At 33.9% G+C, this 23,056-nt stretch overlaps 1 protein-coding gene across 5 annotated transcripts in view; it reads right to left on the bottom strand.

The window, feature by feature from the left end:
- The window catches only part of NEGR1 (neuronal growth regulator 1), a 906,728-nt gene that overhangs the window by 550,821 nt on the left and 332,851 nt on the right, over positions 1-23,056 (bottom strand). For all 5 annotated transcript variants that reach the window (XM_032155585.2, XM_058439668.1, XM_032155583.2 and 2 more), the window contains one exon: positions 3,923-4,155. In XM_032155585.2, coding sequence (XP_032011476.1) covers positions 3,923-4,155 — 233 coding nt within the window. The remainder of the gene's footprint in view (positions 1-3,922; positions 4,156-23,056) is intronic.

Below are 23,056 nucleotides of genomic sequence, written 5' to 3'. Positions count from 1 at the left end.
GAGAAGTTAAATACCTTTGAGAAGTTATTTTGATTACAGAGTTATGTGCTAGTCAAATCTCCTTCTACTCTGACCAGAGAAAACTTAGAGTATATTTCCTTGAAAGGGGATGAGTTGAGCAGTAAACATTTCGTATGTGTTTATTTAATACACACTATCTATGAGTGTCTAACTTGTGCTCTATACAACCTAGACTTTAAACGTCATGGAGAACTAAAAGTAGGAACCATGTCTTAGTCCATTTTATGTTGTTATAACAGAATATCCCAGATTGGGTAATTTATAATGAACAGAAACTTATTTGGCTCATATTTTTGGGGGCCGAGAAGTCCAAGAGCATAGTGCCAGCATCTTCCAAGAGCCTTTGTGCTGCATCATCCCATGGCAGAAAACAGATGGACAAGAACAAGAAAGCAAGAGGGGGCCTAACTCACTTTTATAACAAACCCACTCTCACAACAACTAACCCAATCCCATGACAGCAATATTAACCCATTCATGAGAGCTCTCATGAATGAATAACCAGCTTTTATTTGACTGCACCTCAAACATTGTTCCTTTCAAGATTAATTTTCCAACACATGAACTTTGGGGGACACACTCTAACCTTAGCACAATTCCTGACATATATTCAAATGCGCAGTGTCTATATTTCATGTTTCTCATCATTACAGTATTGTAATAAGGAGCTCTTGCTTCCTAACTAGTCCTCCAGCCTCATACACTTTTATACTTATTAACAAAGAAATGAGTTCTTAGCAAATATATCACATAGTTCAAAACAGTGAATAATAAGTCATTTGATTATCAAAACCATGTTATATATAGGTAATGAAAAAATTTATTTTATTATTAAGTCTATTAGCCAGTTGCCACCCTTTTAAAGCCAGGCTCCAAATTAACACATTCTCCAAATTTCATAAATACATAAGTTACTCAGCTCCGTTGGATAAAGAAAAAATATAAAGAGAAATGAAACGTACTTGTGGAGTAAGTAGTAATGGGAGCTGTATGTTAACATTAGTTTGCATGGTGTTCAATAAAAGTTATAAAATATTTTTCTTTTTTAACTTAAATATTTTTTCCTATTAAATCAAAGCAAATATTTGAAGTGGAATTTTTGTTTTTTTATTTGTTTTGTTTTTGTTTGTTTTTATCATTTGTCTTTTTTTGACTGGTGTGGACCTTAAAGATCTTCTTGTCTTATGTCTCTTTTGAAATGAGAAAGCCAGAGTTCAGAGAGACTTAATAATTGCCTATTTTATGCAGGACAATTCCAGATTAGAATCCAGGTTTTCCTATTCCTACTTTAGTGTTTTTCCTCCTCCATTGCTCCATTTATTTATATTAATAGCTCTAAGAAATCAATAGCACTAATAAATTTCTCAAACATAGTGTCTGTGTTGACAATATATCCCCTTTTTATCCCTTTTCAAAATGATTTAAAAAAATAGTTCCATGGAGTACATGCAACAATTGAAGATGAGCTTTGTTTTTACCAGCCAATGTATGTTTGACATCAGTGATTAATACAGTCTTCCCTCAGTTGCTAAGCTTCTTTATCTTGGTGAATAAAGGATTGTCAGATTGTTAGGCAAAGAGCATGTGCTTCAAAACTATGCTGATACCCCTGGGCATCAGACAATCTAACAAATTTAGGGACTGAAGAGGTGTACACATCAGTTTATTTTTGTTCATTGAGAAGAAATGTAGCTTAAGTGGGGTTGACTTTTTATGACATTTATTTAGTACTTGAACTGACTGACAAGCCTATTAATGTATTCCCTGAACTTTATTAATGTAATTTGAAAACCACCTACATGTCAATCAACTTCTAATAAGTAATTATGTTCATAATTACTGTAAAATTATTAGCTTTTAATTTTATCCAATCTTATACTTTCAAAACAGTAACATGGATTTTTCTTTTTCTAGAGGAATAAAATATTATACTGAACGAACATTCAATAAGTACATTCATAACTGCTCAAAAGTTCACCATCATCTAATGACCAGCAAAAAAGAGTACTATAGTAAGACGGGTAGCAGTTTTAAAAACGTGGACAATATTAAACAACCAATGTAATATAAAGTTATTTTAAAAATCCTGTGAGAATTAAACATGTACCTAGGCTGGTCTTAAATATCGAAAGTCTGGGTATTTAAAATACAGACCTAATAAGGAACAAGAAAGAATGGAAAAAGGAAAATGGGATTATTCTTCAGAAATATATCATTTAAACCTACAAGTTTAAAACATACAAGCAAAATGTCTGTGTCTTAAGTAACTCGAACATATTATTGTTCAAGTATACTTTCTTTTTCACATAATGAAAATCTTTTAGAGTCTGAGCTAGAAACTCAAGTCAAAGGGCAGAGAACTGAACAAGAGAACAGGATTAGGCTTAAATAACATAAGAAATGTGTTTTGTCTTACAATCTCATGTCAGTTTCTGAAGGTGGATTAACTCCCACCCTCTGGAGTCCCTGAATAATCTCTGATTAAAGATGAACTTTTGTGAAAATGTTATTATATTCTGATATACCACTTTTAAATAATGAACATCATCACAGTCTACAATAATCTGTAAAAAAAAGAAAAATCACTGAGGAAAGTCATTGACTTATTTTTCAATTTATACTTTCCTCCTTAACGTTAATTGTTTAAGAAGTTTAACCTTATCACAAAGTTAAAATATTTTCTGTAGTAACAATTGAAGCTGCGTTTGAATTCAAGTTTACCTTTACATGAGGAAATAAAGCTCACTTAATAAGGCTATAGATTAATAATCTTTTTCAGACTTAAGCTATGCACCTAAATTAATTTTCAGCCTTGACTTATTGAAGGGTAAACTCAAAGAGAGTACAGCTGACTTGCTCACTCAACTTTCCTATTAGGAATAAAACATGCATGCTCTGGCACCACATTATCACATAATTTGTTATTAATTGTACTTAGAAATATGGCAACATCAGTTTTAGTTCCACAGAGCATAATATTTCTAAACAACCAACACATGATTAATTTATAAAGCAGAAAGAAATAATGTAAAAGGGCAAAAAATAAACGTTTTCCATTCTCCTAGCATAATAATTACATTTTTCTTGAAAACCATTTGTATTTTAGGGGACATATGCTCTTACATTTTAGTATGCAAGAGAAATAAAATAATTTGATGATTCTGTTTGTATCTGGAGATTGAAAGTTAGCTAACATGATTTATGGTCTACTGGAAGTAAATCAAATATAAACCATTGTGTATACATTTTCTCAATTACTCTATATTTAAATAAAGAAATCCTAGAAGGCTGCTGCTTTTCGTTGTGACTTGAATCAAAGTAAACAGAGGTTGGATTGAGACAGAGTATTTGAATGCTTGGAGGACTGCATTTAAAGAGTTACTATGCATATTTCAAAAAGTTCTAATATTTTCATGTATCTATTGTAGGTTTCAAATATTTAATGTATCAATCATGGGCTCCCAAAGATTTATTGAAGGGATGAATCAAAGGAAGATATAAGGTGAATCATTTACAAATGTCATAATGTGGTGTTAATGGATATTTCTTTATCTTTGTAAGTAGGGATTTGTATGCCAGTAATAGTCATTACACTTCTAAATGACTACAATACTTGCATACATATTTTTAAATGTGTGTGTGTGTGTGTGTGTGTGTGTGTGTGTGTGTTTCAATTGAAAGCCAGTCAAAAGATTTTTTCATTTTGTCTGTACGACTCTTAATGACTTTCTGATATCTAGGAATGTAAATTCCTGAAAACAATGACAATATACTTCAACAAATATTTCAATGACAACAAATATTTCAACATTATTAATTGCTTCATAGTCATTTTGATACCTAAATATTAAACATTTCTAAGCACAGTCTTTCACACTATAGCAGTTCTGAAAATACATACCTTGCACAGTTAGATGCACCTGCATTGTTCTGGGTGTATGTTGAGTCTGAACAGAACACGTGTATGGGCCATCATCTGTCACATCTACATTCTGTATCTGGAGGCTGTAGTCCCTTTTATTCAATGTTGAAATTGAAACTCGAGGATCCACTGACCACTTATCACCTCCCGCAAAAATAATACTTGACCGGTTCAGCCAGGCACCCTTTGAAGCTCCATCTTCCAAATAACACCTACAAATTACAAGAGATACAACACTATTGATTAAAATAAAAATGACAGACAACATTATTTTGTTCTGAGTGTTATTTTCTTTTGCTGAATAATAGCACAGCATCAAATGCAAACATCAGACATTAACTCAGGAAACATGAACATACTGATGCATCTTCCATTCCCAATGCAAATGTGAAACAATACTTGCATACAGTTTTTTTAAGTGTGTAGTGTGTGTGTGTGTGTGTGTGTGTGTGTGTGTGTGTGTGTGTTTCAACTGAAAGTTAGTCAAAAGTCTTTTTCATTCTGCCTGGATGACAAATCTAAATAAAGTTAAATTAGTTTAAACAATTTTCTACATTAAAGCCTATTTCTTTGTTTGAAATTATGAGAAGCAGTAAACGTCTATGATTTAGACTGACCTGACCCAATCTGATACTGAATATAATGTACCAGACGCAGAAATCATAGAATCATATAAGGGTGGGTTTACTTATTTATTTATTTATTTGTTTATTTCTTTATTTGAGGTAGGGTGTTACTCTGTCACCCAGGCTGGAGTGCAGTGGAACAATCTTGGCTCACTGCAACTTCCACCTGGTGGGTTCAATCAATTCTCCTGTCTCAGCCTCCCTAGTAGCTGGGATTACAAGCACCTGCCACTGTGCCCAGCTAATTTTTGTATTTATAGTGGAGATGGGGTTTCACTGTGTTGGCCAGACTGGTCTTGAACTCCTGACCTCAAGTGATCCTCCTGCCTTGGCCTCCCAAAGTGCTGGGATTACAGTCTTGAGCCACCATGCCCAGCCTATAAGGGTTTACTTTTAAAATAGCTTGCATTTGCACAGTGGTAAGCTTGTACACTGAAACTATAAACTATGTTTCACTGATAAAACTATAAACTATGTTTACTGATTGCTGTAGTCATTAGATATAAAAAAGCTAGTATAACACTTTTATTAATAATGTTGCTTGTTTTTGCAATTTATTGATCAATACTTTTTAATAAAATATTCATTTAGCTAGCAAACATTTATAAGGTATCTATGGATTTAAATAGGTATTGTTTCTTGCTGTCTACAAGTTTTAGTCTAGCGAGGAAGTCACAAGAGCAAACCAATTATTACTATACAGAAAGGAAAGTATTTTTATGAAATCACACACAGGATGCATGAGAGATCAAAGAGAGTTACTTGACTCAGGGCGTCGAAGGCCTAGAGAAAGGCCTTCTGAAATAAGCAGTGTCTGAGATAAAGAGGTAAGTATTGTAAGATATGACATTCTAGACAGAGATGCTATATGTGGGCAACACCAGGTAAACATGAGAGAAACAGACATTTCAAGGAACTACAAATAACCGTGAGATATCTGGCAAAAGGCATGAGAGATGGAACTGGAGAAATAAAACTGGATTCACGTGATGATGACAGGCGTAATGACAATTACTAGATTTTAAGGTCAAATTTGCAGCCATTTATTTAGTCATATTCTGTAGCAGGTTTCAAAAATACAGGATTGTGTTTAATAGTAGGCACATCAAGCTTTAGAACAGAAGAAGGCTGTGGTCATATACCAGTGATTTTGCTGAGGCCTGGAATTCTGTTTCCTCTTGAAAATGTTCTGTTATAAATTAAAGACTGGTTTTCTTAAATGAGTACAAAGCACAGCTACAGAACGAAAACACACATGCATAGAAATAGTTTGACAGCATTTCCACAGCACACCTTGGGGGATTGAACACAGTGTTTGAGATTGCTACAAAATTGCAAGCTGAAAGCAACAGGGTGGGCTGCTGTCAACCGTATGAAACTAATCAGTGGGTGAAAAAGTAAGGAACAAGGTACATTGCAGAATCTAATTTGCGGTCGGCTTTGCCATCTACAGAAACCAAAACGGAAGTCATAAAGGTCACTGTGAATTGAAAAGCTTGTCCTTATGTATTTAATAAAGAAAATAAAACCCCCTTTAATGATGTAATTAAATAATTCCAGCATATTGTCATTCTTAATAATACGCAGAAAGAAGATAGAGAGGACATATTTCCCATTTCACAGGATCACATTTGTGCTGGTACAGGACAGAACTCTGAAATATCACTGCTTAGGGCTGTGATAATTCTAGTGTGTCATTTAGTATCTGCATTCATCAAGTGTTTCTGTGTGACCTCTGCCTCTATAGCCTTCGAATGCTTTTCTATTGTGTGTTCATAACAACTCTTTCCGGGTATAGATTGCAATGCTCTTGATCACTGGAAAATAAATGGAGATGTTTAGGTTAAATGACTGGCCTAAGCCACGATATTAGTGGGTGCCAATGTTGAATTCATAATCAAGTCTTAACTTTCCACATTCGACCTCCTTTCCACTGTCATGCAGATCAAAGACTTTTAAAATAGGTTTCAGAATGGAAAAATGATTAGAATGTTGCAGAAATTACTGCGAGTAATTTCTTATTTACCGAATGTGACCAACTGCTTAACCTGTCCTAGTCTAAAGGAAGCAGAAAATTAATTATTAGTGGATGTTTTACCATGAAAGTCTGATTTAGAATGCTGTGTTGGGCATTTCCATTTCCCTAGAGGAAGTAGCAGCTTTACCTTTATTTTGGGGGTATTAGGGAAGACTGCAGAGATTAACCGGTAGTCTTAGCATAAGCACTGTTCCTCAATTCTAGCATGACATGGGCTGCCACAGAAGAATAGAATTCAATTTCTTCATGATGAAAAAAATGAAAAAAGGCATAATTTATGTCTCCTTGGCTTCAATAACTATATTTTGTAATAGCCATTGTTCCCAACTCAAAGTTTTTTAAGGTACACATTACTAATACTCTTGAATGACAATCAGAAAAAGAAATTATTTTCCTTTTGGAAATTTCGCTGAATTTTGTAGAATTATTCTCAAACTACACTATTATGTTAGAACATAAATAACCCAAATTACCATAATGGAATTTTACAAATTCTGAACAGCAAGCCTGTGTAGGCATGGCTATGTTATGAAATCATATAGAGAATACACGTAGTTCAAAGGTCTAGTATGAGATGACTACATAGAGTATGTGAATAGGCCAAACATACACACATACACACACACACGGCTGTATGCATGTGTGAGTGGTGTTCTTTTGGTCATTATAAAGATTCCTTGAGAATAAGAACTATGTTTTCTTCCTCTGTACCTCCTTTTCGTTCTCCACCTACAACCTATTTTTTCCTTTACAATACAAAGAGATATTGCTTGACACGTGTATGCTGTAGTAAGAAATTTTGTAAGGAGGGAAGCTATGTAGGGTACAATGGGGTGGAGGGTGACAGCCAAGCAGAGGAACACGATAGCAATTTATTTTTGTACTCTTTGGGTACTGACATTTTTTTTCTTGGTTTAAAAAGTCTAGTGTCTACAAATATAAATTTGTTGGAATCCTGGCCCAAACAGAATTTATAATTTAGCAAGGATGATAAAGCATGTGCATGAACAGCCACCATGCAGAACAGGGAGTGAAAAATGTAGTAATTAAATTGTCATTATAATTGGATTATTCAGATTCTCTGAGAGTCTCTGGCTTCTGCCCTTGACCCTTGCAGCCAGATCCATTCTTCCCACAATAAGCAGAATAAACACTTTAGAGTTCAAATCAGATCATCAACAACTCCAGGCCTTCTATTTAATTCATAAGAAAATTTATAATTCTGATAGTCAGAATTCTGATAGTCAACACAGCCTTATAGAATCTGGTCCCCTGATGCTTTTCTGACTTTACCTCCCACTCCTCTTTTCCACTTTACTCTGCTCTAGCCTGGGGTCCTTTGGCTGTGCTTCCAACAAGTCAGGCATTCTCTTGCCTCAGTTAGTTTGTATTTGCTATTTCTTCCCTGCAACTTTTTTTCCCCTGAAGTTCTACATAACTTGTTCCCTATCTTCCTTAGGTCTTCATTAAATGACCTAATGTATTAAATAGCAAAAATAGCACGACTGTTCCAACACTCCCTTTAGACATATTATCTATTTACTTGACTGATTATTGTCTGTCTCTTTCCACTAGAAGCAAGATCCAGGAATTTTGTCTATTTGGTTGCTTCTATATATTCCAAAGGCCTAAACATAATGAACGATAAATATAAGCGTGTGTTGGGTGGATAAATGAAGGTAAAAATTGGGAAAATTTTGGAGAACGGAATAATATGATAAAGTGTATCAAAATTCCCAAAGTGTGGCATAGTTGGAAAAGTAAAGTCACACCCATGTAAACTATAATTACATGTAATTAAATGCAAATATATGTAGTACAGTCAATAACTGGTGAATGATACAGAGGATGTGCTAAGCAATCTAAATTAGTAAGTGAAGAACTAAGCTAAGAATTCAGTGATCAGAAACAAAGGCAGGTCAGGGGCAGGGGTGGGCAGGGTGCCGGTGGTAGATCAAGTGAATCATTCATACACATAGCTACTTGAAATAAGAAAGAACTACAGAATTTGACTCTACACTTCAGAAACCCTTTTAAACCATTAGGCATTCTGCTTAGTATGTGCTAGGAGGTTTGCTAGGCATTTTACATTTATTATACCATTTAAACCTCACATAACTCTATGAGCTGGATACTACTATTATCTTAATTTTTTAGATGAAGAAGCAAAGGTACTGGCAGGCTGTGATTGAACAAAACCAGTGGGCTTGCATTCTTAACCACAGCGACAGACTATGCTAGTATTTTTAGAGTCAGGTAGCAGCAAGTCAGGAGGACTCCCTGTTTAGAATGGAGGAATTAGGGTGTAAGGGAGAGTTCAGTGAAGTGAGGGTGACCAGATCATTAATGGGACAGCATGAAGTAACAGTTCTCTGGTCACAAATTCAGATCTTTTTTCTTTGGACTTTAGAATGGAACATTTGAGCAGCAAGTGATCTTAGGATCCCTTTGAAATATAGACAATGAAATAATCTGAATAAAAATGTTCAATAATAAATATATCCTTTAATCGAGTATGGCATAGCTTTCCTTGATAGTGGTTTTTATCTTTCACTTTAAATATCTTCTAGACTACCTATTTTGCAAGGAGACGAATCAAGCAGTTCCAAAAATACACTCTTCAGCATATGCTCTGTTGACACTATACCAAATATCATGGTAAATACTTAAATCTTCAGTCAATCATCTGGATATTTTGTGCACATAGTTCCAAACATCTGGCTACTGGAAAATATATAGGTAATAGCTTGAACATTTCTTTTTGCTTCATGGTTGTTAATTATATAAACCCAGGCTCACGATATTTAATTCTTTTCTAATAAGGATGGCACTGCTGCCTAAATTCTTTTTAGGGGCCCCTTTAAAGGATGTGACTACACATTGGGTAGGTCTCTGTTTTGGGGTTATGAAGTCCCATTGGGTGAGATGCTATTTGATCAAACTGTTAGAAAAATTCTAAACAGAATACGCCTGTGATACTAACTCCTGTGGTGATTAATCTGAAAGGTGGACATCAGAGAGTGTAGTGAAAAATAGCATATTTAGGGTATTTGTAATTTTTTAAAGCTCAGTTAAGTCAAAAAGCCTGTGGATGCTGAGGGATGATTTTGTCCACTTATATCTCAAATTCTTTGTTGCACAGTCCAAAAACATAAGCATTAGCACCATTACCAGTATTCCACACAGCAGAATTTATTCAGCTCTATGGAAAAAGAACAGCTTTTCTCAAGATATTTTGATTAATGAAAGCTCCTATTAAAGGCACCAATTAATACAAAATAAAAAGTACATTTTTCTCTTGGACTCAAAGCTAAACTGAGTGAAAATAATATTCCTATGAAGAGACTTACCAGCTACCTTTACTGCTGTCTCTTCATTGCATCATAAAGTCCTAAATTTGGCTGCATAAATGTCTTCTTTTGAGAAGTGTCTGTTCATGTCCTTTGCCCACTTTTTGATGAGGTTGTTTGTTTTTTTCTTGTAAATTTGTTTGAGTTCATTGTAGATTCTGGATATTAGCCCTTTGTCAGATGAGTAGGTTGCAAAAATTTTCTCCCATTCTGTAGGTTGCCTGTTCACTCTGATGGTGGTTTCTTTTGCTGTGCAGAAGCTCTTTAGTTTAATTAGATCCCATTTGTGAATTTTGGCTTTTGTTGCCATTGCTTTTGGTGTTTTAGACATGAAGTCCTTGCCCACGCCTATGTCCTGAATGGTATTGCCTAGGTTTTCTTCTAGGGTTTTTATGGTTTTAGGTCTAACATCTAAGTCTTTAATCCATCTTGAATTAATTTTTGTATAAGGTATGCAAAAATGCTCATCATCACTGGCCATCAGAGAAATGCAAATCAAACCACAATGAGATACCATCTCACACCAGTTAGAATGGTGATCATTAAAAAGTCAGGAAACAACAGGTGCTGGAGAGGATGTGGAGACACAGGAACACTTTTACACTGTTGGTGGGACTGTAAACTAGTTCAACCATTGTGGAAGTCAGTGTGGAGATTCCTCAGGGATCTAGAACTAGAAATACCATTTGACCCAGCCATCCCATTACTGGGTATATACCCAAAGGACTATAAATCATGCTGCTATAAAGATACATGCACACGTATGTTTATTGCGGCACTATTCACAAGAGCAAAGAGTTGGAACCAACCCAAATGTCCAACAACGATAGACTGGATTAAGAAAATGTGGCACATATACACCATGGAATACTATGCAGCCATAAAAAATGATGAGTTCATGTCCTTTGTAGGGACATGGATGAAACTGGAAAACATCATTCTCAGTAAACTATCGCAAGGACAAAAAACCAAACACCGCATGTTCTCAATCATAGGTGGGAATTGAACAATGAGAACTCATGGACACAGGAAGGGGAACATCACATTCCAGGGACTGTTGTGGGTTGGGGGGATGGGGGAAGGACAGCATTTCAGCATTAGGAGATATACCTAATGCTAAATGACGAGTTAATGAGTGCAGCAAACAAACATGGCAAATGGATACATATGTAACAAACCTGCACATTGTGCACATGTACCCTAAAACCTAAAGTATAATAATAAAAAAAAAACCTAAATTTGACAGAAGAACTTTTGAAAGCATATTAACAGAGTTCAGAACCCCATACGATCTCCATGCTGATTCTGCACACAAAGAGAGTTTTGATATCCCAATTTCAAGACCAAATGAGGTAAGGCAAGTAAAGCAGAGATTACACGGAAGAGAACAGAAATTCTACCATCTTTCTCCCCTACCTTTGTTTTTAAGGCACTCTCTTGATATCTTTCATGAGAGTTGAAGATAATATGTAGGTATGTATACATAAATTATATGGTTATATAAATATTTCCTAGATAATATCACTTTATATAATCTTATAATTGACAATATTTAAAATTCTCTTTTATAACTACTCAGACACAGAAATGGTTCTTATTATCTTTCTATTTTTGCAGGTGTGGCAGAGGTGGGAGACAGTGAAGGGTGGTGGGAAATCCATGGTAACAATTTGTCCAGTGAACTTCAATTATTTATTGAAGTCCTCATCCTTAGAGATGATAAGAATTATATTTTAAAATGTGTTTCTGGTGATATCTAAGTGAGAACTGCACTTCAGCAGGTAACAGTTCAATACTGTTCAGTATACAATAGTAATATGCTAATATTACTATGCACCAGATACATTTAAAGCATGTTATGTATATTTTTCATTCAATCCTCAAAACAAGACTTTGAGTTAGGTACTATCAAATACTATTATTATTATCATTATACCCATTTTACAATGAAGACACTGAGATACATCTGTTAGTTACAGTGAAGACACTGAGATACATCTGCTACTTAACAGATGACTTGCTTATTGACATTTATATTATATGAGAAAAACTTTATTATGAAATAATTGTACTAAATCTTCAGGCCTTAGAACCAAAGTAATATCAATAAAACATGTATATTTGTTTTCAAAATGGGAGTTATGCCATGTTGGGTATATTTTACTTCTTGTGTAATAGCAAAAAAAAAAAAAAAAAAAAAGGAGCATTGGTTTCTTATTTTGTTGGAAAAAGAATTCTATTTTCTATGTATTTCACTCTAGCAATTTGGGATAATATGCTTATTTTTAAAATATTTTGGATAAAAGATTGAAAACTATCAGCCACTATTGATTATAAAACAAAACCCTCAAACATCTTAAACATTTTTACATTGTAAATTAGATGGGAAAAAAAAAACTGAAAATTAAGCTTTGTGAATTTTTCTTACTTTTTTCATGCAGAACTATACTTAATGTCTCCCTGAAATCTGTGAAGTTTAATGCAATCAAGTGATAGTGTTAATTCATATAGTTTAGTTTTACTTTAATGCACAACTTAAAATTCTTTAAATCTATATTTTTTAAGAGACAAATTCTTGCTCTGTCACCCAGGCTTGTGTACAGTGGAATGATCATAGCTCACTGCAGCCTCGAACTCCTGGGCTCAAGCAATCCTTCTGCCTCAGCCTCCCAAATATGAGTCACCATGCCTGGCTCTAAGTTTGTTTTATATATATGTGTGTGTGTGTGTGTGTGTGTGTGTGTGTATATATATATATATATGAGTGTGTGTATATATATGTGTATATATGTGTATATATGTATATATGTATATATGTGTATATATATGTGTATATACATATATACACATACATACATATATAAGTATATTTATAAACTGTACATATGTGTGTATGTATATATATATAAAACAAACTTAACTATACATATATGTATATTTATAAGCAAGCTATACATATATATGTATAGTTAAGTTTGTTTTATATACATATACTCACATATACACACACATACATACACATGTATCATACACATATATACACGTGTGTATAAAATACAAATTTAGAGCCATTTATATATATACATATATGTATGTATATATAACATTTTCAATGCCTGGGAAATCATTCAAATTTGGTTATGATTAAGTTGCATTTTCAAACATTAAAATCACTCATTTTAACTCATAATTAAACTATGTTTTTCTGCAATACCACAAATTGCTTTATCTTATTCTTTCCATTAAGAATAAGCTTTCAAGTAAGAATATATGTCTGTGTTAGGAAGGGCCATGCCAAATAATTTTTACATAGAAAGGATGCTTCAATACATTATTTGTAAATAATTTAACATATAAATTAGCATTTATGAAGTAAAATAAGCATGGATAGAGTAAGAGAGATCTTGTCCATTGTGATTACAGAAACTAGCAAAGTCTGAATATCAAAATATCTTCATTTTTGGCCTCTTACTAATTATTATCCTCTTATCCCGATAATAATAAATTTCATTTGCAGAGTGATTACAATGGGTTAAGAGGCATAGAAACATTTTTTAAATGTATTATCTCATTTAACACTCACAAAAACATTCTGAGAAGTAGATAGGTCTTATCATCTCTGCTCTAAGATTACTGAATGCATGAATACAAAATTGATAAATGAAGCAAAGAATGTAAAAGTCCTAAAAAAATAAAAAGGTGTCACAAATTTGAGTGGTTTAAGGCTAGCTTTGTTCCAATGGCTTTAAACGTGAATTAAGCTGAAAATTTCTTTGTCATCTCTACTTTTTAATTTTTGAATTCAACTAAATCAGCTTGCTTTCTCCCACATGGACTTGATTGAATGTGAGATATTTGGATCTGGAAGGGCTTCAAGATTTTTGATAACTGGCAGGTGCTCTGAACCGCTGTGGGGAAAGTTCTGTCTGCAGTACTGTCTCCCTGGCAGCTGCTTCCTGGAGAAGTTGGACTTTCACCTCAGGAGATATAAAGGGAATGAAAACTACATTCAAAATGCATGCAGGAGGTGTTTAAAATAGCAGTATCAAAGACAGGGAATGCAATCAGATCCAGAGAAATGACTGAGATAAAGCTCTAGGCTCCAGACAAGCCTTTCTATTCCATCCTCTTTGGGACGGAGCCAGGTACATACACCTCGTCCCTAAATCGGGGGAATAAAGGACATGGACTTCTCTAGTAAGAACAGTATCAGCAATTGCAGCTCATCTCCCTTCCATCAGCCATCTTTGTGTTGAAGTCATTAAAAGTATTCTATCTGCATATATTAATAAATAGAGATTATAAAATAAGAAACATAACATGGATATACAGAAAGGTTCTAAATTCATGTTTTGTAAAAATAATAAACTTATGCTACTTTACAGTATCACCAAATACAGACATTTAAAAAGCAAAATGAATTCTGTTCCCCACCTTCCCAACCCATCTGCTTATGTTGATCTTTAAGCATCCTGCCAGGCACTGCTGGATTTTTCTTATTGCAATTTTTCCTAATAAAAAATATTCTGAACACAAATTTTGTTTTATGAATTAAAAATGGTTACACAGTCAACTAATTAAAGCTAGCCTTGCAATCAGTTACTACAGTAGCCATTAACCCATATTTATCTGTCTTCTCAAGAAAATGGACTAAACCATAATTCAGTATGAACTATGCCTTAAAATATAAATTAAGGAGTATACCCAAGAAGAAAAAAATTAATGTATTTTTTAAACAGCTTCCTGTAAAAAAATTAAACTTTATATTTTTGAAAGACGTTAAGTTAAAAATAGTCTCAAATTTGAGTCTTTGCTAGATCTTATTTTTTATTATAACTTTTCCTTAACAAACTGTATAGTGTAATTATAGTTAATATTGGGTTCAAATGTCATCTTTCTTGTGTACCAGGCCTGGAACCTGGGCCAGGTTAATTTACCTTAGTTTTCTCACCTGTAAGATGGGGTTAGTAAAAGTACTTACTTGACAAAATTGTTATGAGGATTAAATTAATTAGTTTGTTTATCGTGTTTAGGACAGAAGGAGGTGCATGATAAGTGTGTAATTCAGGTTAACTATTATTACCCTACACCCCTGTGGTTAACTTTGTGTTTGAAAACAATACTACTGCCAGTAACAACAATAACAAAAAACCCAATGTATAAAATATAATTAGAAGAAGGAAACAAATAAAGAATTCATAGAGTCTCGCTTGATGTAGCGAAACTTTATTTTTCTATACTGTCAGAGCACAGAGCTGGTTCACAGAATTAATTTTACAGGTAGCTATGTGTCATATGTTAAAGTACTTCATTCATTTACTCCCCTTTGAACTGCCACAAAAGTTTTTTTTTTTTTTTTTATACTTCCCCATCTTATAAGCAGAACATGTAGAAAAAGACAGCCTTGGTGTTATATTTTAAAAAGTTATAAAAGTTATACTGGGACTGAAAACTTACATTCATATTCCTAGTTTACTAGCAACTGTTGTGGGCAAGTAATTCAACTTCTATAAAGAATTTAACAGTTGCAAAATTGAGATAATATCACCTGTTAAGTAGCTTCTATTTTGGTAAAAGATCAAAGAGGCTGTGCATGGGAGATAGGTTTATAAAGTTATAAAGTGAATTATAAATGTAAACATTTTATAATTATTACAATGTTTTATAGGTTAATGCTCTTCATAACTCTAGGTTATGATTATGAATTTCTATATAGAGACTGCATAAGCACAGTGATCTTCCCAAGCCCATTAATGTAAAGTAAAGGGTTACCAATTCTTTTCTTTTCTTTTCTTTTTTGTGGGAGTGACAGGGACTCACTCTGTCACCGAGGCTGGAGTGCAGTGGTGCAATCACAGCTCAATGCAGACTTGACCTCCTGGGTTCAAGCGATCCACCTGCCCCAGCCTCTCTCCACATGTCCTACATTCCCGAGTGTCTGGGGCTACAGGTGCATGCCACCATGCCTGGTTAAATTTTTTAGTTTTATATTTTGTAGAGACAGGGTCTATTATGTTGCCCAGGGTGGTCTCAACCTCAGTTTTTTTTCTTCTTGCTTGTATGGTTCATAAAATAATTTTGTAAACTATGTACACCTTTGAACTCTCAAAAATCGCCACCTATAATTTTCATCATAATCCAAGGTCTTTGCCAACCTATAATTTCTTACTACTATCAATATTGCTATTTTAAAATAAAACTATAAGTTCTCAATTTTAAATATGTCCAAAGAAATTGAATTAAGAGTGATGTGATGTTCATCAACAGCCATTTAAAACAAGATGAACAAACTCTACTTTAAAATAAACGCTACATTGCTTTTTCTCCTTAAACTGATACTATTCGACTTATCCCTCATAATTTGATCCTAATTTGTTATTATTTAAAGCCTTTTATTGATATCCTATCTTTTCTACTGTAAAATACTGTATATAAATTAGCATTAAAATAGGTCTTGTGAACATACAAATCTAAGTGAAAAAATATTCAAAAATAAAATAACTTTTATAATTATTAATAGTATATGATTGAACAAATTTTATATATATATATATCCCACATTTTAATAAATATTCGTTCAGCACTTTGGAAGGCTGAGCTTGAGCTCAGGAGTTCAAGAGAAGCCTGGGCAACATAACAAAACCCCATCTCTACAAAAAAAATTACATAACTCAGCTAGACATGATGGTGTGCTCCTGTAGTCCTAGCTACTTAGGAGGTGGCGATGGAAGGATGGCTTGAGTCTTGAGTCTGGGAGGTGGAGGTTGCAGTGAGCCAAGATCACAACACTGGACTCCAGCCTGGGCAACACAGCCAGATCCTGTTTTATATATATACACACACACACACACACACACACACACATATGTATATGCATATATATATGGATAACTTTATATAGTTAATAATATATTATATATAACTCATATACATATATAACTTAATATAGTTAATAATAGAGGTGTTAATGAATTGGTTTTATCTAGATACATGGACAAACTTTCTTACTCAAATGGCAAAACTTTTTACTTACAGGAAATAAAGCCCAGAATGAATTCTTCCTAGAGTTTGTTGGAATGGATTTTATGGACAGAAACCGTGAGAAAACCTGTTTTCATAAATAAGTCTATGGGAATGGAAGGTGTCCTATTTAAGCAATACTACTAATTCTTCAACTTGATGAGAGGGATACAACAAAAAATTACAGGAATCTATCACCCAAAATCATTCCTAATGCTTTATCAGTTGATGATAATATTATACACCCTGTAGATGTATACAAAGCAAATTGTAAACTACCTCTATTGCAAAAGAATTTAGCAACCTCTAGATATTGTTTTAACATCAACATTTTAAATAGCCTCTTTGTTTACTTTCTGTAAGTTTTAAACTTCGGGCCGTGGCCCATAGTATGATTCTGCATGTTCAATAGGTTTTGTGAAAGGTGACAGTAAAAGCAGGAGGTAGGAACCAGAATCAGTCCAAATACAGACATTCTCCAGCAGGTTGGTCACTTAAAAAAAAAAGATAGGAAATTAATGATCAATAAATTTCTTAGAACTATCTGTTCCTGCATAGTCCTTGGAAAGTCATCATGTACCTAAGTGTATTTATGTCTAAAATGCTGTATTTGATACATTTTTCTAATGCTAAGCTACCAATGTATTTGAGTAGTATTTCTCCACTTCTAATCTTCCCTTTCTATCTTCCTAGAGGTTGGGAAAGGAGACAACTGAATATATGTGAGAATTATAATATAAGTTTACACATTGAAGATAGTGCCCCAAAGACAATCTTTCTGAAGAACATGGACTTTTAAAATAGAGTTGCTTAAAAAATCTTTTCACTTTGTTCTATCTTGTCTAGATTTAAAGTTGCTTAAATTCTGTTAAAACAACAACAACTGGAATGTAGCACAGTTTATTATAATTTCCATGGATCAGTGAATTAAAATATTTAAGTTCTCTCTTGAAAATAAAAATTGTGCCCTATTCTACTAAATTCTATGGGCTTGAATATCGTTTGTATTTAGTTAATATTTATATACTTTAGAAAAACTTAAGTTGATATCCATATATTATAAATATTTATTTTTAAATATATGTGTTAGTAGTCTAGGGTTTCTTCTCATTTTGAGAAATATAAAAATATATCTTTATGATCAACTCTTTGTTATTGTTAAATATTTGCTTCTTCAAGGGATATGTGTGCTTCAAAAGGGGCGTGTGTGTGTGTGTGTGTGTGTGTGTGTATGTGTGCGAGAGAGAGAGAGAGAGAGAGACAGACAGGAGATATTTGGTACAAAAATGGACAAGACATGAAAATGAGTATCTATTATTACATGTATAGTAAAAAAAGTGACACACTTTGAATATGAAAGCAATATATAATTTAAATTAATTTCACCTGAGCTCTTTCTTACAGAAAGTGCCAGAATCTCCCCACATATCAATGCCTCTCTTGCTAGAGGATCCATCCAGCAGCAGCATCTAGTAGACAGCTGGACCTGTCATATCTCACTGCCTTGCTGGCTCAGAAATGCAAGTACCTCTAAGGGATGTAAAATCCACTGCGATTTAGGAAAACCGTAAATTTCAACCATGACTTTCTGGCTGGACTTCTCTTTACTAGATTGCTGCATATTTTTTGAGCCCCATGACTATCATCTCTCAAGGTCAGAATTTTGTGATATTAGTCATTACTTCCTTGAGTCACTCTAAAAAGTTAACCTGAAGAGGAAGAAAAAATACACTATCACTCTAAACACAGGTGAACTGGAATCTGGGGGAAATACTGATATGGCTTCTTCAAGGATATTGTACTTTGGGTTCAGAGTAACACAGGATTGAATCATAACTCTTTCTGTAACTTCTAGCCTGAGGAATTTCAGGACTAAATTTTTTCTCAACCTTCACATTTGCTTCTTTAAAATGGGGATATGAATATGCACTTCAAAGGGCTATTTTGTGAGATGGACTGAACTGTCTCATGTGATAAGATCTAAGCACCTAACCTTAGATGTCATGTCTTTGGGAAGCTCTCCCTGACATTTCCATTCAATGGCCTCAGACAGGTGTAATGGACCCTCCCTAAGGTTTGCACTGCCCTAGCACATTAGGCATCATTCTTTATTGCCCTGCACTGTTCAGTCCCTCATTTAATCAATTATTGTCCTGCTAAACTGTACAAGACTCTGGCTTATTTTGCACTGTGAAGTGCAGTAAGAAGTTCAGTACCTGTCACGTAGTTGGTACTTAAAAAATAGTTTTTTGACTACTATAAGAACTCCAAATAAAATACTGTGTGACTGCTGCATAAAAGAAAAGATGACATATTCCACTGGAAAAAAGAACAGGGTAAGAATAGGTCAGGGCAGGTTTAGCAGGAGAGGTAGCATTGACACCAGCCTTACTCTATTGCACTTTAGAACTTTTGTTCCAAATTATCCTAGATAATCCACAGCAATCTCTGGATTTCCTCTATGGTTCAAAAATTGAATATATAATTTGGAACAAATGGAACTGCCCACTGTCTACAGAGTCTCCTTTTATCTTCTTTTTCATTTTACTTTAAAAATAACTTAGTGATACTAAATTCTAGCCTTGACACGCTGAAAGGAGAACAAATTGCTTTCTGTCTTAGAAAAACAAATGGAAGCTGCTCATATGGTTTCGTTTTCTTTCCTATGTTTCTGGAACGTGTAAGAAAAACTCAGAGGCTAGGTAAAATAGATAAAGAATGGGTAAAGAGACCGTATAAAGAAAATCTACATCAGTTAACAAATAATTTATTAAACTGAGGAAACCTTACTTATTTGGTTTTAATTTGACTCAAAAAACATAATATTGTAATTATTATTCTTACAAATTCAAAGATGAGTTTTTTACATTTTTATTTCAAGATCCAAACATGGTCTTGGTGAAATATCATTCCTGTTTATGTAGTTCAGAGTTCCTACTGTGTGGCAGTAACTCCTTCATTTCTTAGCAAGATATATATTTGTCATTCATTGTTCTTACGTTTACCTGCATTTTCTGGATAAACACACTGGTAATCACTTTTAGTATGATTTGTAGTGAGCATAACACATAAGTAACGTTATTAAATATAATAAATGCATGGTAATTATAAATTAGAGAAGAAAGAAAGGAAAAAGAATGCAAATTGAGTGCTTTTTGAAATTAAAAGTCTAAAGTGTACTGCTCCCTAAAATTCTATTTTACTTGAAATATTTTCATCCTCAAATACTGTTTCATTCTTGAACTGATTTCCTATGTAAAGAACTCCTTACTGCTTTCTCTACGATTCTCTACCTTAGCCATTAATCTCCTACGTGAAGCTGTCAAAATCTTTTATGAAAATCGAAACCTACTATATCCACTTTTCTTATCTTTCACAGTGCATTATTTTCAAGCAGCCAAGCAAGTTAGTTAAGCACAAACTGCCTTGTAAAAGCCATGTTAGGAATACAGCCATACTTTCCTCAGCTTTTATTCTGTTACCAATATTTCACAATTGTCTTTGCAGTCAATACTAAACACAGAGGTCTATTGTTTCTGGCTTTGCTTATCTCCTTAGGTCCTTAATTCCTGACTCATTTCTGATGCAAAAGGACCACATGGATACCATTCTATATATATACTTGCATCTTTTCTGTCTCTCTAACTGGACTAATTATGAATCTTTGAAAGAAACTATCACATTTTTCTTTTTGTTTTCTCTAAATCATTAATTTATCACATGTGTGTCTTCAGGATTTCAAGTCAACAGTGTACAATTATTTAATGGCCTCCTTTATTTTTCATGGACTTAGTACAAAAAATAGGCTATAAAATAAACATAAGATTTTAAGGACAGCTAATAGATTTTAAACTGGCATTTAGGAAAATGAATGGATTAATTTTTTTTGAAATGCACACTGCTCCAATAATTAGAGGAAACCATTTTTGGCAAAGTATACTTTTGATTTAGCCAAACACCAAATTCTCTTACATATAATGAGAAACAGTTGCCTTTCATCTTTACCAATGGCTGAAAGTCATCATTATCTAACAGATGCTCCGTGGCCCTTGTGAAATAAATTGGTCATCCCAATCAGCTATTACTGGGCAGGCAACTGTAACAGGCAAATCATAAATATTACAACTAATTCAACTCGAGTTTTGTATTTACACAGACAGAACAAAGTGAAACTGAGATGTAGCTATCTAATTTTGTGAAGAAATAACAATACTTCAAAATGAATGCAAGATTGTTATTCTGAGATAGAGTCTGAGTCAACTCCCCTTTCAATTCCTCCAACAATTTCTCTTTGAGTTCTGACTATGCAAGTAGACTAGAAAATTTAAAAATATAAAAAATAGCTTCTTTTAATAAACTTACAATCTAGAAGACAGAATAAGCAAAATATTTACACAATAATCACCATGATAGACATGATAGAAGCACACGCATACCTCATTTTATTGCACTTCATAGATATTCTGCTTTTTACAAGGTTAAGCTTTGCGGCAATCCCGTGTCAAGCAAGTCTATTGGTGTCATTTTTCCAACAGCATGTGCTCACTTCATGTCTCTGTGTCATATTTCGGTAAATCTTGCAATATTTCAAATTTTTCATTATTATTATATGTTTTATGTTGGTCCATAATCAGTTATCTTTGATGTTACCATTATAAGTTTTAGGGAGGCATTACAAACTATGCCCATACAAGACGGCTAAGTTAATAAATGTTGTCTGTACTCTGACTTCCCCAACTACCAGTCATTCCCCATCTCTTTCTCTCTCCTTGGGCCTTTCTATTCCCCAAGATACAACAACTTTGCAATCAGACCAGTTAAAAACCCACAGCGATCTCTAAATGTTCAAGTGAAAGGAAGGGCAGCACATCTCTCAATTTAAATCAGAAGCTAGAAATGATTAAGGTTAGTGAGGAAGCCATGTCAAAAGACAAGATAGGTTAAAAGTTAGGTTTCTTGTCCCAAACAGCTAGCCAAATGGTGAATGTAAAGGGAAAGTTTTTAAAGGAAATTAAAATTGCTAATCCAGTGAACACATGAATGATAAGAAAGTTAAACAGCCTTTTCGCTGATATGAGGAAATTTTTAGTGGTCTGGATAGAAGACCAAACCAGCTACAACAGGCTCTTAAACCAAAGCTTAATCCAGAGTATGGCTCTAACTATCTTCAGTTCTATGAAGGCTGAGAAAGGTGAGGAAGCTACAGAAGAAAAGTTTGAAGCTGGAACAGCTTGGTTCATTAGGTTTAAAAAAAGAAGCTGTTTCTATAACATAAAAGTGCAAGACGAGGCAGCAAATGCTGATATAGAAGCTGCAGCAAGTTATCCAGAAGATTTAGATAAAATAATTGATGAAGATGTCTACATTAACATCAGATTTTCAATGTAGATAAAACTGCCTTTTATTGGAAGAAGGTGCCATCTAGGACTTTCATGGCTAGAGAAGAGAAGTCAATACCTGGCTTCAAAGATTCAAAGGACAGGGTGACTCTTGTTGGGGACTAGTGTAACCGGTGACTTTAAATTGAAGCCAATGCTCATTTACCATACCCAAAATGCTAGGGACCTTAAGAATTACGCTAAATCTACTCTGCCAGTGATTTATAAATTGGACAACAAATCCTGGATGGCAGCACATTTTTTATAGCTTGATGCACAGAATATTTTAAGTCCATAGTTAAGACCTACTGCTCAGAAAAAAAAAAAAAAAAAAAGGTTCTTTTCAAAATACTACTGCTTATTGACAGACAATGCACCTAGTTGCTCAAGAGCTCTTATGGAGAATGTACAAGAAGATTAATGTTGCTTTGATGCCTAGTAACACAACACCCATAACATCCATTCTGCAGCTCATGATCAAGGAATAATTTCAAGTTTCAAGCCTTATTACTTAAGAAATACATTTTATAAAGGTATTGTTTCCACAGATAGTGATTTCTCTGACGGATATGGGCAAAATAAGTTAAACCGTCTGGAAAGGATTCGCCATTCCAGATATCATTTAGAATATTCGTAATTCATGAGAAGAGGTCAAAATATCAAGTGACTGGAGATGCAATGGAAATAGTAAGACAACTAGA

The sequence above is a fragment of the Hylobates moloch genome, unplaced genomic scaffold (assembly GCF_009828535.3).
Source record: "Hylobates moloch isolate HMO894 unplaced genomic scaffold, HMol_V3 SCAFFOLD_5, whole genome shotgun sequence".
Taxonomy (NCBI): Eukaryota; Metazoa; Chordata; class Mammalia; order Primates; family Hylobatidae; genus Hylobates; species Hylobates moloch.
This window is presented reverse-complemented; position numbering and strand designations above follow the sequence as displayed.